This window comes from Sceloporus undulatus, chromosome 2 (genome assembly GCF_019175285.1).
Source record: "Sceloporus undulatus isolate JIND9_A2432 ecotype Alabama chromosome 2, SceUnd_v1.1, whole genome shotgun sequence".
NCBI classification, from domain to species: domain Eukaryota; kingdom Metazoa; phylum Chordata; class Lepidosauria; order Squamata; family Phrynosomatidae; genus Sceloporus; species Sceloporus undulatus.
Window position 1 is genome coordinate 191688685 of NC_056523.1, and position 12165 is coordinate 191700849.

Genomic DNA, 12165 nt, shown 5'->3' on the forward strand with positions numbered 1-12165 from the left:
GGCTTGTATGTAAATAAGACCCTGAACAAAATGGGTGACATTGGGCATGCCACTCTAATTCAGGTTTAGAATATAGGCTTGACAATAGCTAGAGATGCAACATTTTTGGAAATTTTGAAATCATACAGAGGAGAAAAAAAAAGATTTTCCTGTTGTTGTTGTGAAAAAAAACACAAATTCTTAAAAAATGAGAAAGATGTGGTATTAGCATCTTTTATAGACTGAAATTCACTTTGTTACCTTTGGAAGAGAAAGTGTATTATATATAATTTTGACTGACAAAATTATCATGTTTCATAAAAGTACAGTTCATGCAAAACATAATTCCAAATTGAAATCCCTTATTTTTTATTTATTTATTTGTGTTACAAATCAATCCACATGGTCCTGAACTATAAGGAATCTCTTTGATTTTGCCAGTTTATTAAGAACAGACAAAAATCCCAATAAAACACAACATTACTAGTAACACTTGTTTTGAATAGTGTCCCAATGCTGTTCCGTTTTTAATTTAAGAAAATAAATGGGAGGGGAGTAACAAGTAACTTTGCCAACCATTTTAGGCTCCAGGAGAAAGGAAGAAAAACAAAGAAACACAAAGACCCACCAACTTACTTTTTAAGCACAGCAATTTCATTTTCCACAGCTGCTTCCTTGCCTCTCAGGGCTTTCTTGGGAATGCATTTGAGGGCTACAAGCCGTTGGGATCCATGCTCCTGAGCCAGAACCACCTCTGAAAAGGCTCCTCTGTCAGACAAAAGCAGCAAGTGGGTCAAAGAAAACCAGCAGATAAACCTGCGAACACCATAAACATAGCCTGCAGCATTTCACAATGAAAACCAGGACATATGTGGCCAAGGAGAAGCTGCAGCAATTTGCTTTTGCCGGCGCCTACTGGGAAGTGCAAATTTATGCCCCCTCCTCTCTTGTCCCCCTCCCACTGAGTGTATTGAGTATAAGCTACTTTTGCACTTTGAACTCAGTTTGCAGCAACTGAAGTAAGCTGAGGACAAAGGGAAAAGTGGGAGGAAGAGAATGTCACTGAAAAATGGGGTGACAAAGGATTACTCGGGACAGTTATAGGGATGCATAAGATACCTGCATTCAGTGGCTACTATAATTTCACAGAACATGTAAGGAGCCAGTTTGGGGTTCACTAAAAAGATCTCTCAAACATCTGCAATTCTACGATTCTGTATGTTCAAGTTCACTCATAGGTTAAGTGCTACAGAGTTTAACAGTGCTTACGTCCAGGGAAAGCAGGGAAGTTACTCTATAGAATCAGTATTTAGGGAGATCTTGCAGCACCTGTGAGACTCTTAACTGAGAAGAGAAACAGCAAAATGCAGGCCTATGGCTAACATCTTCATTTTTTCCCCGCTGTTTGTTTTTTTTCCTCCTGTTTGCCTGATGAAGAAGCCAGTGAAGCTTCAAAAGCTTGCAACATGTACACTGTGCATTTTGGTTGGCCAATAAAGGTATCACTGTTTGGTGAATTTTTGATTGGATTTGCTAAATGGCTAACAGGGCTACCCCTGGATGTTGTTTGAAAGAAAGAGGTTGGCAGCAGGTGCTTTCATAGACTTAAGTCTACTAAGGAAGTAGACATACTGAATATACTCATGTATAAGTCTAGAAATTTTAGTCAAAAAATGGACCAGAAAAACCTGAATTGACTTATTCATGGGTCAATGTAAGTGATATACTTTTACTCTTATTTATAATAAAGGAACTATTCCCTTGTGAAAGACAAGCACATATACTGCCCTGGAAGCACCAGCCTTTAAGGTGAGCAAAAACAGTCCTGCTGAAATTTTGCAAGCTCTTTGGCATTATTTTCCTTTACTTCATCCTTTAGATCCTTTCTTACATGCCCCTAAGTTTTACCCTTGACGTATCCATGGATCATATTAAAACCCATAATTTTGGCCCAAAATCTGCCCTTGTCTTTACATGAGGTCGACTTATAGTCGAGTATGTACAGTAAGTCTATGAAAGCTCACAATGCCAACGTCTTTCTTTTGGTTAGTCTCAAAGGTGCTACAAGAGCTCTCTACACACCTCCCAGATGTCTTGGACTACAACTCCCATCACCCCCTACCAAACCCACAACCTGAGAACCATGGCCCAGGTGAAATAGGTGCCTGTTCTCCAGTTCTGTAACACTCTGTCCCACTTATCTGCCAATGACCAGATCCAAAGAAGAGAGGAGAAAGCAATATTTGGCCACTTGGCTCAGCAAGAGTTAAGTCATTGCTTGCTCTGTCTCCAGTGCAATTCCCTGGGCTCCCAAGTCTATTATTGTCCCCTATGCGTCATGTCTGGGAACCTTCCTCAGCCAATGCAATTTGCAGTATGCAAATGAAGCCATCAGGCAGCAGAATTCCTAGGGTCTTTTCCTCTCTCTGCAGAAAGTGCCCAATGTTGGGGATCAAGTCCAGTTGCTGTTAGTGCAGCCAAAGAGACAGAGTGAGTGAGTGAGAGGGGCACAGAATCAGCACAGAAAAGCAGGCCAGGGCTGCCAGATTTAGGGTAGCATTGCCCTGGGACTGGAAATCAGAGGAGTGCATGGCATGAAGATCTCCAACATGTTCTCGTTGGGTCCCTTCAAGTTGTTTCCGACTTATGGCAAGCCTATCATGGGGTTTTCTTAGTGAGATTTGTTCAGAAGAGGTTCACCATTGCTTTCCTCTGAGGCTAAGAGAGTGTGACTCGCCCAGTCGGTTTCATGGTTGAATGGGGGGATCGAATCCTGGTCTCCAGAGTTGTACTCCAACACTCAAACCACTGTGCCACTCTCTCTCTCTTTCTCTCTCTCTCTGACGTGTTGCTCTTGTGTATCTTCAAGTTGTTTCCAACTTAGGGTGACTGTAAGGCAAAACTATCATGGGGTTTCTTGGCACGTTTGAGGCTGTACAGACCAGCCATTAAGGGGGCAGGGTCAGGGCATGGCATCCATATGATGCATGCCCTGATTCTGCCCCCAGGTGGTGTGGCGCCACATGCCATACCACACAGCGAGCAGCATCACAGCACTTCTCTGGCACTGTGTCCAGATGACGCAGTGCCAAAGGAGTGCTAAAAAGCCGCTGCTTTTTGCAGCTCCTTTTTGTGCTGCAGAAAGACAAGATTGGGGCCACAGTGTGCGGTAGCCGCAGTCTTGATCTGGCACTAAAAGGGACAGCTGCAGGCCACCCCTTAAGGGGTGGTCTGTACAGCCCCTTTCTTCAGAGTGGGGTTTGCTATTGCCTTCCCCTGAGGCTGAGAAAGTGTGATCTGCCCAAGGTCACCCAGTAGGTTTAACAGCCAAGTGAGGATTTGGATCCTGGTCTCCAGAGTCATAGTCCCAAACCACTACACCATGCTGGCTCTCTCTCTGACATATTGTTGTTGTTGTCTGCCTTCAAGTCATTTCTGATTTATGGTGACCCTAAAATGAACCTATCATGAGTTTTCTTTGCAAAATTTGTTCAAAGAAGGTTTGTCTTTACCTTCCTTTGAGGTTGAGAGTATGTAACATGCCAAAGGTTACCCAGTGGGTTTCATGGCTGAGCTGGAAATCGAACCCTGGTCTCCCATAGACCTGTTCCAAAACTCAAACCACTACGCCACACTGGCTCTCTCTCTGACACGTTAACATAATGTAAAGCAACACAAGTCACTTTTACCAGCCTGCTCACCTAGTGAAAAGGTCAATTGGCTTATAATGCCTGTCCTATCTAATAGTTGCCCCTGCCCACAATACTTAGGGGGCAGGGCGGGAAAGGGAAATCACAGTTTGGTCTCATGCTGGAAAGCCCTTCATGCTTAGCCATGTTGGTCTCTTGAAGCAAAAAGAAACAGGAGTCCTGTGGAACTCTCACAATATTTGTTAGTCTTTGAGATGCCACAGGATTCTCTGATGCTTTTGCTTAAGCCTTAAAGTGATATAATAGGGATGGGAAGGAAAAGGAAAGAGAGAAGATAGGGTAGAAGGAGAAAAGACTAGTTCCAGTTATTGAAAAAGACCATCAGCAGAAATATGGAAAGAACTGGAGGGAAAAGCATAGCTTGGAAAATCTACTTTTATGAACTACGGGATCCAGGATCCCCAATGGTCACTGGCTATGTTTACTGGGGATTCTGGTAGTTGTACTCCCCAAGTGCAGCTTTGCCATGTGCTAAGTATTAGCAAGCACCAGATGCAAACTGAGGGCAACAGGCAGGAGCCTCGTGGCAGACCAGTGCCATCCCACCCCACCCATCTCCTGCCAGGTCTTCCTTCACTCACGCGCCTAGCTTCTCTTTGATGTCGTAGACACTGGAAATGTCCTCCACCTTTTTCTTCCAGCCTTTCCCGAGCGGCATTGTGTAGACAGCTGTGAGCAGGGAGTGCAGAAAGAGCTGGAGACAGAGATGTTGGGTGGGAGGAGGAGAAGAAGAAAAATGTCACACATGCATGCACACACACACACACACACACAGATCAGTGAAAGGGGGTCAGCCCATTCCCACGGCTCCCTCAGCTGGAAACATCTTGGTTGTTTCTCTGGATCACAAGATACAGAGCAACCATCCAATGTAGGGCCAGACCAGGACATTTTGGTGGAAAATCTGAATATTTTCCTTCTCTTTCTTGTAAAAACAAAAACAAAACACACACACACACGCAATACACACACACACTGATTGGAAAACAAACCCAGCAAGAGTTTGTTCTCCTGCTCAAGCATTTTTTAAACGAATGAGACCGAAAAATTTCAAGATAATCTTTATGGTTTATGGGTCAGATTAATGGATGGGCAAAATGAGGCAGCTGCCTCTGGCACAAAAGGCTCAGGTATGGTGGTGAACCTTGGAGGAAAAATTCTTTTTCCAGTCCTGATAAATTTTCTTGCATGGAACAGGGGCACAGAGCACTTTATTCTTTACCTCGAGCAGCAAAATATCAGGGGATGGCCCTGTTCTGATCCAACAATCTCCTGCTCTGCTGCATTTAATGGTGCTACAAAATCCACCATCTGAGGCCTCACTTTCCATGACAGGAAGGCCACCAATGGTTCTCCAACAACGTTGGCTAGTTCTTTGCATCTTTCCATTAAATTAACAGAAAAAAAAGGCACTCAGTTAGGACACACTCTTTGGCATTCCCGGCACTTTCCCTCAGCAGTTGCTGCAGTCCGTGGAGACCTTTCTCATCATGCCAATGACAGCCAAGCTAAGGTTGGCCTTACAGCAAATATGTATATGGCAGACTAAATTTAAAAAAGAACAAGTCACTGATAAGAAAAGAAATGTTAGGCAAGATGTGAAGCAATAGTGCTTAACTGAACCTAATGCCAGGAGTCTGTTCAGGAACATGTAAATAGCAGTGTCTCCAACCATACACAGAGTGGATTTCATTCACTATGGACCATAATCCACCCCAATGTATCCAACAATCAAACTTCTCAGTCAAAAGATCTGGCTTCTTTGACTGCATTGATATCCTCTCTGGTGGCACCACTTGAAAACACCAAGACATTATTTATCCTGCAATCATGTGTTTTTTCTGGCCATCTCAGTGGCTCTGTGGCAACAATGGGGATCATGATGCCTTCCTGTGGTTGTTAGATTGGAAATCCTAGAAGTTCCAATCAGTATAGATAATGGTGAGAAGAGCTGGGAGTTATAGTTCAGCAACAACTAGAGGACTGCAAGATTCCAGCTTCTGCAACTAAAGAAATGGTGAGAACCTTTGGCCCACCAGAGGTTTTAAACTGTAACTCTCACAGTCCCATACCATTAGCCATGATGCTGGGGGAGTGCTAATTGGAGATATAGGCTAAAACCTCTGGATAGCCAAAGGTTCATCAACTGTAGCCTAGACAGAGGATGGTGAGCCAAAGCTGGCCTCTTGTAGGGATGACAACTGATCCACCAGTTCAATCCAGAAGTGGCAGACTCTTAGCAAACACAGTTAATTATGGGCCACCTTGAGTCCCTAAAGCTGCCTTAAATCATTGTATCAGGTAGATATAGGTATAAATAGAGTGGTGGTGGTGGTGCTGATAGGTTGCTTTGCAAAGATTGGGACCCCGGCCTTGGACCCCTCCCTGTCCTTCTCCAAGTGTTCACCCTGAAAGCCTGGCACTCTGCACATTATGAGCGACAAGATCTGAATAGTGCAGTATTATCAGCTTAAATGATACATAGGCCAGAGACACAAAAATCTCTTTTCTTAAACAAACAACAAAATCAGGTGACCATTCAGCTCATGTTGTTATCACTGTTGTAGTTTTTAAAATACATAAAATCTAAGAAAACCATAATCTGTGTCCTTAAAATACACTTCTCTTGGAGAAGTGGTGTTATAAAACCACATTGAATCCCACACTCTGTGCCTTTACACTTGCAAACTGAAATCATATGTCTGCTTTGCACCTCTCCTCAAAGATACTAAACAGTGGGCAATGTGTGTTATATCATATGCAGGGGAACTGATTCCCAAACTTTGTCTATAAAGGTACCTTAACAGAATTCCGCCTTTGGAAATTAATTCCTGATTATTTAAAAGGCTAGTCAGCAACCACATAATCACACAAACAAATAAACAAGAAGACAAGGTAGGTCTGAGCATCTTAGGCTGCATTTGTGCTGCAGGAATAATCCATTTTGACACCACTTTAACTGCCGTGGCTCAATGTTATGGAATTCTAGGATTTGTTGTTTGTTGTGGCATCAGAGCTCTCTGACAGAGAAGGCTAAACATCTCACAAAACTACAGATCCCAGAATTCCATAACATTGAGCCATGGCAGCTAAAGTGGTGTCAAACTGCATTATTTCTGCAGTGCAGGTGCAGCCTTAGAACCAGACCAACCCTTCTCTTCACACCTGTCCTTATGTACCACTGTGCTACATCCAACCAGTATGATCAACTTTTTTACTGGCCCCAGCTCCTGTGCTATAAGCTTCTACAGACATCAAGTGATAACATTCACCTTTACCCTTTCTGCAAACCTTGCTAATGTCAAAGGCACAGGAATAAGCCAGACTGATTTGCTGAGGAAGTAGTTTATAATCCAGGAAAATTCATGCTAAAATAAACATGTTACACTTTGCTGACATGTTGACGGGGAGTAAAACAGCTAACCATTCAGAAATTTCTATTTGCTTGCTTGTTTTTCTGGGCAGCAGATAGTCTGCACCTCAAATGCCAGACATGAGCTCTTCCCAGAGAGTGGGGGAAAGAACTATTACATAAATGCGGGACCTTTTATTCCTCTCCAACTCTAACAAATACCAAGGAATATGCATAAAAATAAGGAATTAATGTCATATGCACTCACAGCATCTACAATTGTTCTATATTATCTATGAGAAACAGCAAAAAGATAATCAACGATAAAGGAATGGCTGGCAGGCAGAGATTATGCATTAATGTCAAACTGATTTGCTGTTTATGCATAAGAGATGGTTGAGGAAAAAAAGAATATACTTATTAGGAAAGATGGCCTTCTTTTCTTAATTTGTAAAATATAAGGGCTGGCTCAGTCAAGATCAAATCTTGCAAAGTATTTTATACCCTAATCTAATACGACACGCTCTTACATAGTCCTCACTGGAAAGGATTGCCAGATGATCGCAAGAAACGTACTCAGCCTGGCCCAGTATATGGACAAATTTGCCAGTGCTTTATAACAGCAAAAAAAAAAAAATGTTTTCAAATAAAAGGAAAAGCAATATTCCATGCATTTGCATTATATTTTCTTGAGAAAATTTGCATGCAACATGTATGTACTTTGTGGGTTCTGAGAGACTTTCAGATTCCTGTCCAGCCATGAAAATCCACTCAGCATGTCACACTCTCTCAGCCTCAGAAGAAGGCAATGGCAAAACCTCCTCAAAATAAATTTCCGACAACCCTAAGATAGAGTCCCCACAAGTCAGAGCGGCTTGAAAACACATAACAACAACAGATACTGTGCTTAAGCACATGCCTTCAGTAAGCTCAATGCCTTTGCTACTAGATGGTGCCAATTTTCACATCTGAGGTAGAAGATTGTATGAAGAAAGATGCTTGGAAGTACAGTGAGCCCTTGGTATCCACTGGGGTTTGGTTCCAGGACCCGCCGGTGGATACCAAAATCCATGGATGTCGTAGTCCTATTAAATACAATGGCATAGTAGGTTCCTTAAATAAAACAGCAATATATATAGTGAACCTAGGGAACGATTTGTGACACCCTTAATTGAAACTAGCCCATGCCAGAGTCTACAAGAAGCGGGTTTTTTTACCTCCTAGCGGATTTGGACAAATACTGTATGTGACCTGGAGAGTAGATCTGTATGCCCTAGCAGCCAAAAAAATTAGGAAGAAATATATAACAAAAACAGCCATAAGTTGTAAATGTGATTATTATATTTAATAATTTTATACTAGCTACATATAATCTTATTTTTTTCTAAATGTTTAGTTTTATAAATATTAAATTCCTGTATAACCACTGATGTTGCAAATATGATATGTATGTATTTTGTTGTTTTTGTGATACTGTCTTATGCAAAGGCCATTGGCCAAAAGCAATAAAATTTGACTGACTGACTGACTGACCACCATCTGAAAAACAGGAGGGCCTTCAGGAATGCTACCCGAGAGATTGGGGGGGGGGGAGAGAGAGAGAGAGAAGTAATGCATAAAATATACAGGTTCTCTCTCGTCCCTTTTCTGTATTTAATTGTCTTTTCTTTTCTCCTTCCTTAAAAATCTATATTGACTGGCACCTCTGCTAGTAGACCCCAAGATACTAGGACCAGGATAAGACATTCTGCTATCTTAAGTGAAGGTCAAGATAGTGTCCCACCCACCAGACCTATCTACGTATTGAAGCTGCTGGGACTGGTGATGCAGGTCCAAAACACACTGCAGAAATAATCCAGTTTGAGACAGTTTTCATTGCCCTGGCTCAGTGCTAGGAAATCCTGGGAATTGTCATTTATTGTGGTACCAGAGCTCTCTGACAGAGAAGGATAAATATCTCAGAAAATCACAGTTCCCAGAAATCTCTAGCATTGAGCCAGGGCAGTTAAAACGGTCTCAAAATGGATCATTTCTGCAGTGCGTTTTGGAATTCAGTCCAATGAGACAATACCTCACACCTCACTTGAAGCACCAGTTGTATAGCATACACATCTCTGCCTGCAACAGACAGGAACAGGCAAGAAATTTAGGAGAAAGAGCCAGAAGGTTGCCACTGGTGTCACTACTGCCCTCGTTGTTGTTGTTGTTGATGATGTTCTGTGCCTTCAAGGCGTTTCCGATTTATGATGACCCTAAGGGGAACCTATAAAGGGGTTTTCTTGGGAAGATTTGTTCAAAGGAGGTTTACCATTACCCAGAAGGTTGCCACTGGTGTCACTACTGCCCTTTGTTGTTGTTGTGATGATGTTCTGTGCCTTCAAGGCGTTTCCGATTTATGATGACCTAAGGGGAACTATAAGGGGTTTTCTTGGGAAGATTTGTTCAAAGGAGGTTTACATTACCTCTGAGGCTGGAGAGAGTGTGACTTGCCCAAGGTCCCCCAGTGGGTTTCATGACCAAGTGGGATTCGAACTCTAGTCTCCAGACATAGCCCAACACTCAAACCACTATGCCACCCTGGCTCTACTGCCTTCCTTCAGTGTCTAGATCAAGAGAAGTAATAGTGCCACTGTATCTGCTCTGGTCAGGCCCCACTGGAATATTGTGTCCAGTTCTGGGTGCCACAATTAAAAAGACATTGAGAAACTGGAGCGTGTCCAAAGGAGGGCGACTAAAATGGTGAAAGGTCTGGAAACCATGAATCCTATGAGAAATGCCTTAGGGAGCTGGGTATGTTTAGCCTGGAGAAGAGAAGTTAAGAGGTGATATGATAGCCCTGTTTAAATATTTGAAGGGATGTCATGTTGAGGAGGGAGCAAGCTTGTTTTCTGCTGCTCCACAAGACTAGGACCCGGAGCAAATGGATGCAAACTGCAGGAAAGAGATTCCACCTCAGCATTAGGAGGAACTTCTGACAGTAAGGGCTGTTCGACAGGGAACAAATCCCCCGGAGTGTATGGGAGTCTCCCTCCTTGGAGTCTTCAAACGGAGGCTGGATGGCCATCTGTCGGGATGCTTCATTTGGATTTCCTGCATGCAGGGGTTGACTGGATGTCCCTTGCGGTCTCTTCCAACTCTATGATTCTAATTCTATGACCTTGAGGTGGCCATCTTACTTTGTTTAATGACAGGACCCAACTCTGTCTTTAAATAATTTTTGTGGGTTTTCGGGCTATGTGGCCTTGTCTAGAAGAGTTTTTATTCAGGAGCCAGCCTAGATGCGGGCGAAATGTCAGGATAAACTCTTCTAGAACATGTCCCACACAGCCCAAAAAACCCCCAAAAAAAAACACACTAGGATGCCAGCCATGAAAGCCTTCGACTTCACTCTAGCTTTAAAATTAAAGCACTGGGACCGTAGGTAGACAGTAGTGATGTAAATAAATAAGCTCCCCAATAGGATTTGAAAGCCTTCCAAAATGGCTTATTCACTCTCATCTTCATCATGAGTTTACTGTACTAGCAAAAGGACATGGTATACAAGAGTATACAGATACAACAATACAAATGGCACAGAATGATTTTACAATTACTGTAGTAACAAGAGTTGTTAACAATGCTATAAAAAAATAAATTCAAAACGTAGAAGGTTTCTAAGTTACCAATAGGAAAATAAAATTATTACTTATGAGTCTCTTGTTTATGTCAATTCAAAACACAGGTTGACTGCCATGAGAAGAAATACATGGGCAAGGCCAGCCTGGTAGCCTTTAGTGATCTGGAGGAACCAAATCCAAATAGTACTCTTCCATTCTTCTTCTACACCAAGGAGAAATTCCCAGGAGCTGCATCCACACTGCTGAATAATCTGGTTTGCACCACTTTAACTGCCCTGGCTCATGTATGGAATTCTAGCAGTTTGTTTGTGGCCCAGAGCTTGGGAATAGCACCCAATTTCCCTGCCACAGTGTTAAAAGCATGTTTATCTTACAGCCTTCCAAACTGTGAGGCTTGGTAAATAATCATCCCCCATATAAAAAACAAGCTTGGAAAGTTTACATTTCAGACCACAGTTCCCGACTCCCTCAGTCAATATACCAGCGGGAGCTGTAGTTCAAAATCTGGATTTGAGGAGATGTAGTTCAAAAAAAGCCTCACTAACTATCCCTAAGTGAAATTCCAGTCTTCAACTGACACTCTTGCCACACTAGTGCCGGGTGGATTGCCTCTAGTTTATTGTTGGACTGCATCACCCAGCAGCCCTAGCTACCCTAGGCAATAAAGATGACGTTGGGAGTTGCAGTCCATGTCCAATTCCCATGCTACACTTACAAGAGCAAAAAAACACAATCCAGGTTACAACCTGGCCAAGAGGAGCAGGTTAGATCCTCAAACTAAAGCAAGAGGAGAGGAGATCCACAAATGGATCAGCTGCCAGAAATTAATTATATATTATTTAATATTGGTAATAAAATATGAAGAAGGAAGGAAGATCAGACTGGAAGCTAAGGGATGAAGTAAAGGGGGTTCCACAATACACCGTTATGTTCCCCACCCCAGGACAAATAGCGCTTTAAAGACAGGGATATCCCAAAATATTATGCCACCTGATATACAGTAACTATTGCACCCTGTAACCCCCAAAGACGGTTAATGGGAAATTAAATCTTACTTTACCTTGTCAATAGACAATCTCTTCTACCATACCTGAGGGAACAGCACATTAGGGTACACGGACATCAACGAATGTCAATTTGAAGTCAAAGGCTTTCCTGCCAGCATCCATGTTTTTTGTGGGTGTTTTGGGCTATGTGGCCCTGTTCTAGAAGAGTTTATTCCTAACGCTCACCAGCATCTATGGCTGGCATCTTCAGGGCATGCCAGGATGTCAGTTCTTCCAGGTTTTAATTCAAGGTGCTGAACACTACACCATGACTAAAAGGACATACCAGGATGCTGGATGCACAGTGGGCCCTACCATTGGCTGGGCTTAAGGGTGCAGGACCCCAATGAAAGTAGGGAAATCTCAAAACAAACAAATAAACCACTTTTAAAAAAAAACTGAGAGAACACAATCTCCAGCAATCTATAGGTTCTCCAGCACAACCTGTGGTCACATCCAAG

At 42.7% G+C, this 12165-nt stretch overlaps 1 protein-coding gene across 2 annotated transcripts in view; it reads right to left on the reverse strand.

The window, feature by feature from the left end:
- Positions 1–12165, reverse strand: part of PNCK (pregnancy up-regulated nonubiquitous CaM kinase) — a 37242-nt gene that overhangs the window by 16247 nt on the left and 8830 nt on the right. For both annotated transcript variants that reach the window (XM_042454684.1, XM_042454685.1), the window contains exons 2-3: positions 4271–4383; positions 616–747 (exon numbers count right to left, since the gene is read on the reverse strand). In XM_042454684.1, coding sequence (XP_042310618.1) covers positions 616–747; positions 4271–4383 — 245 coding nt within the window. The remainder of the gene's footprint in view (positions 1–615; positions 748–4270; positions 4384–12165) is intronic.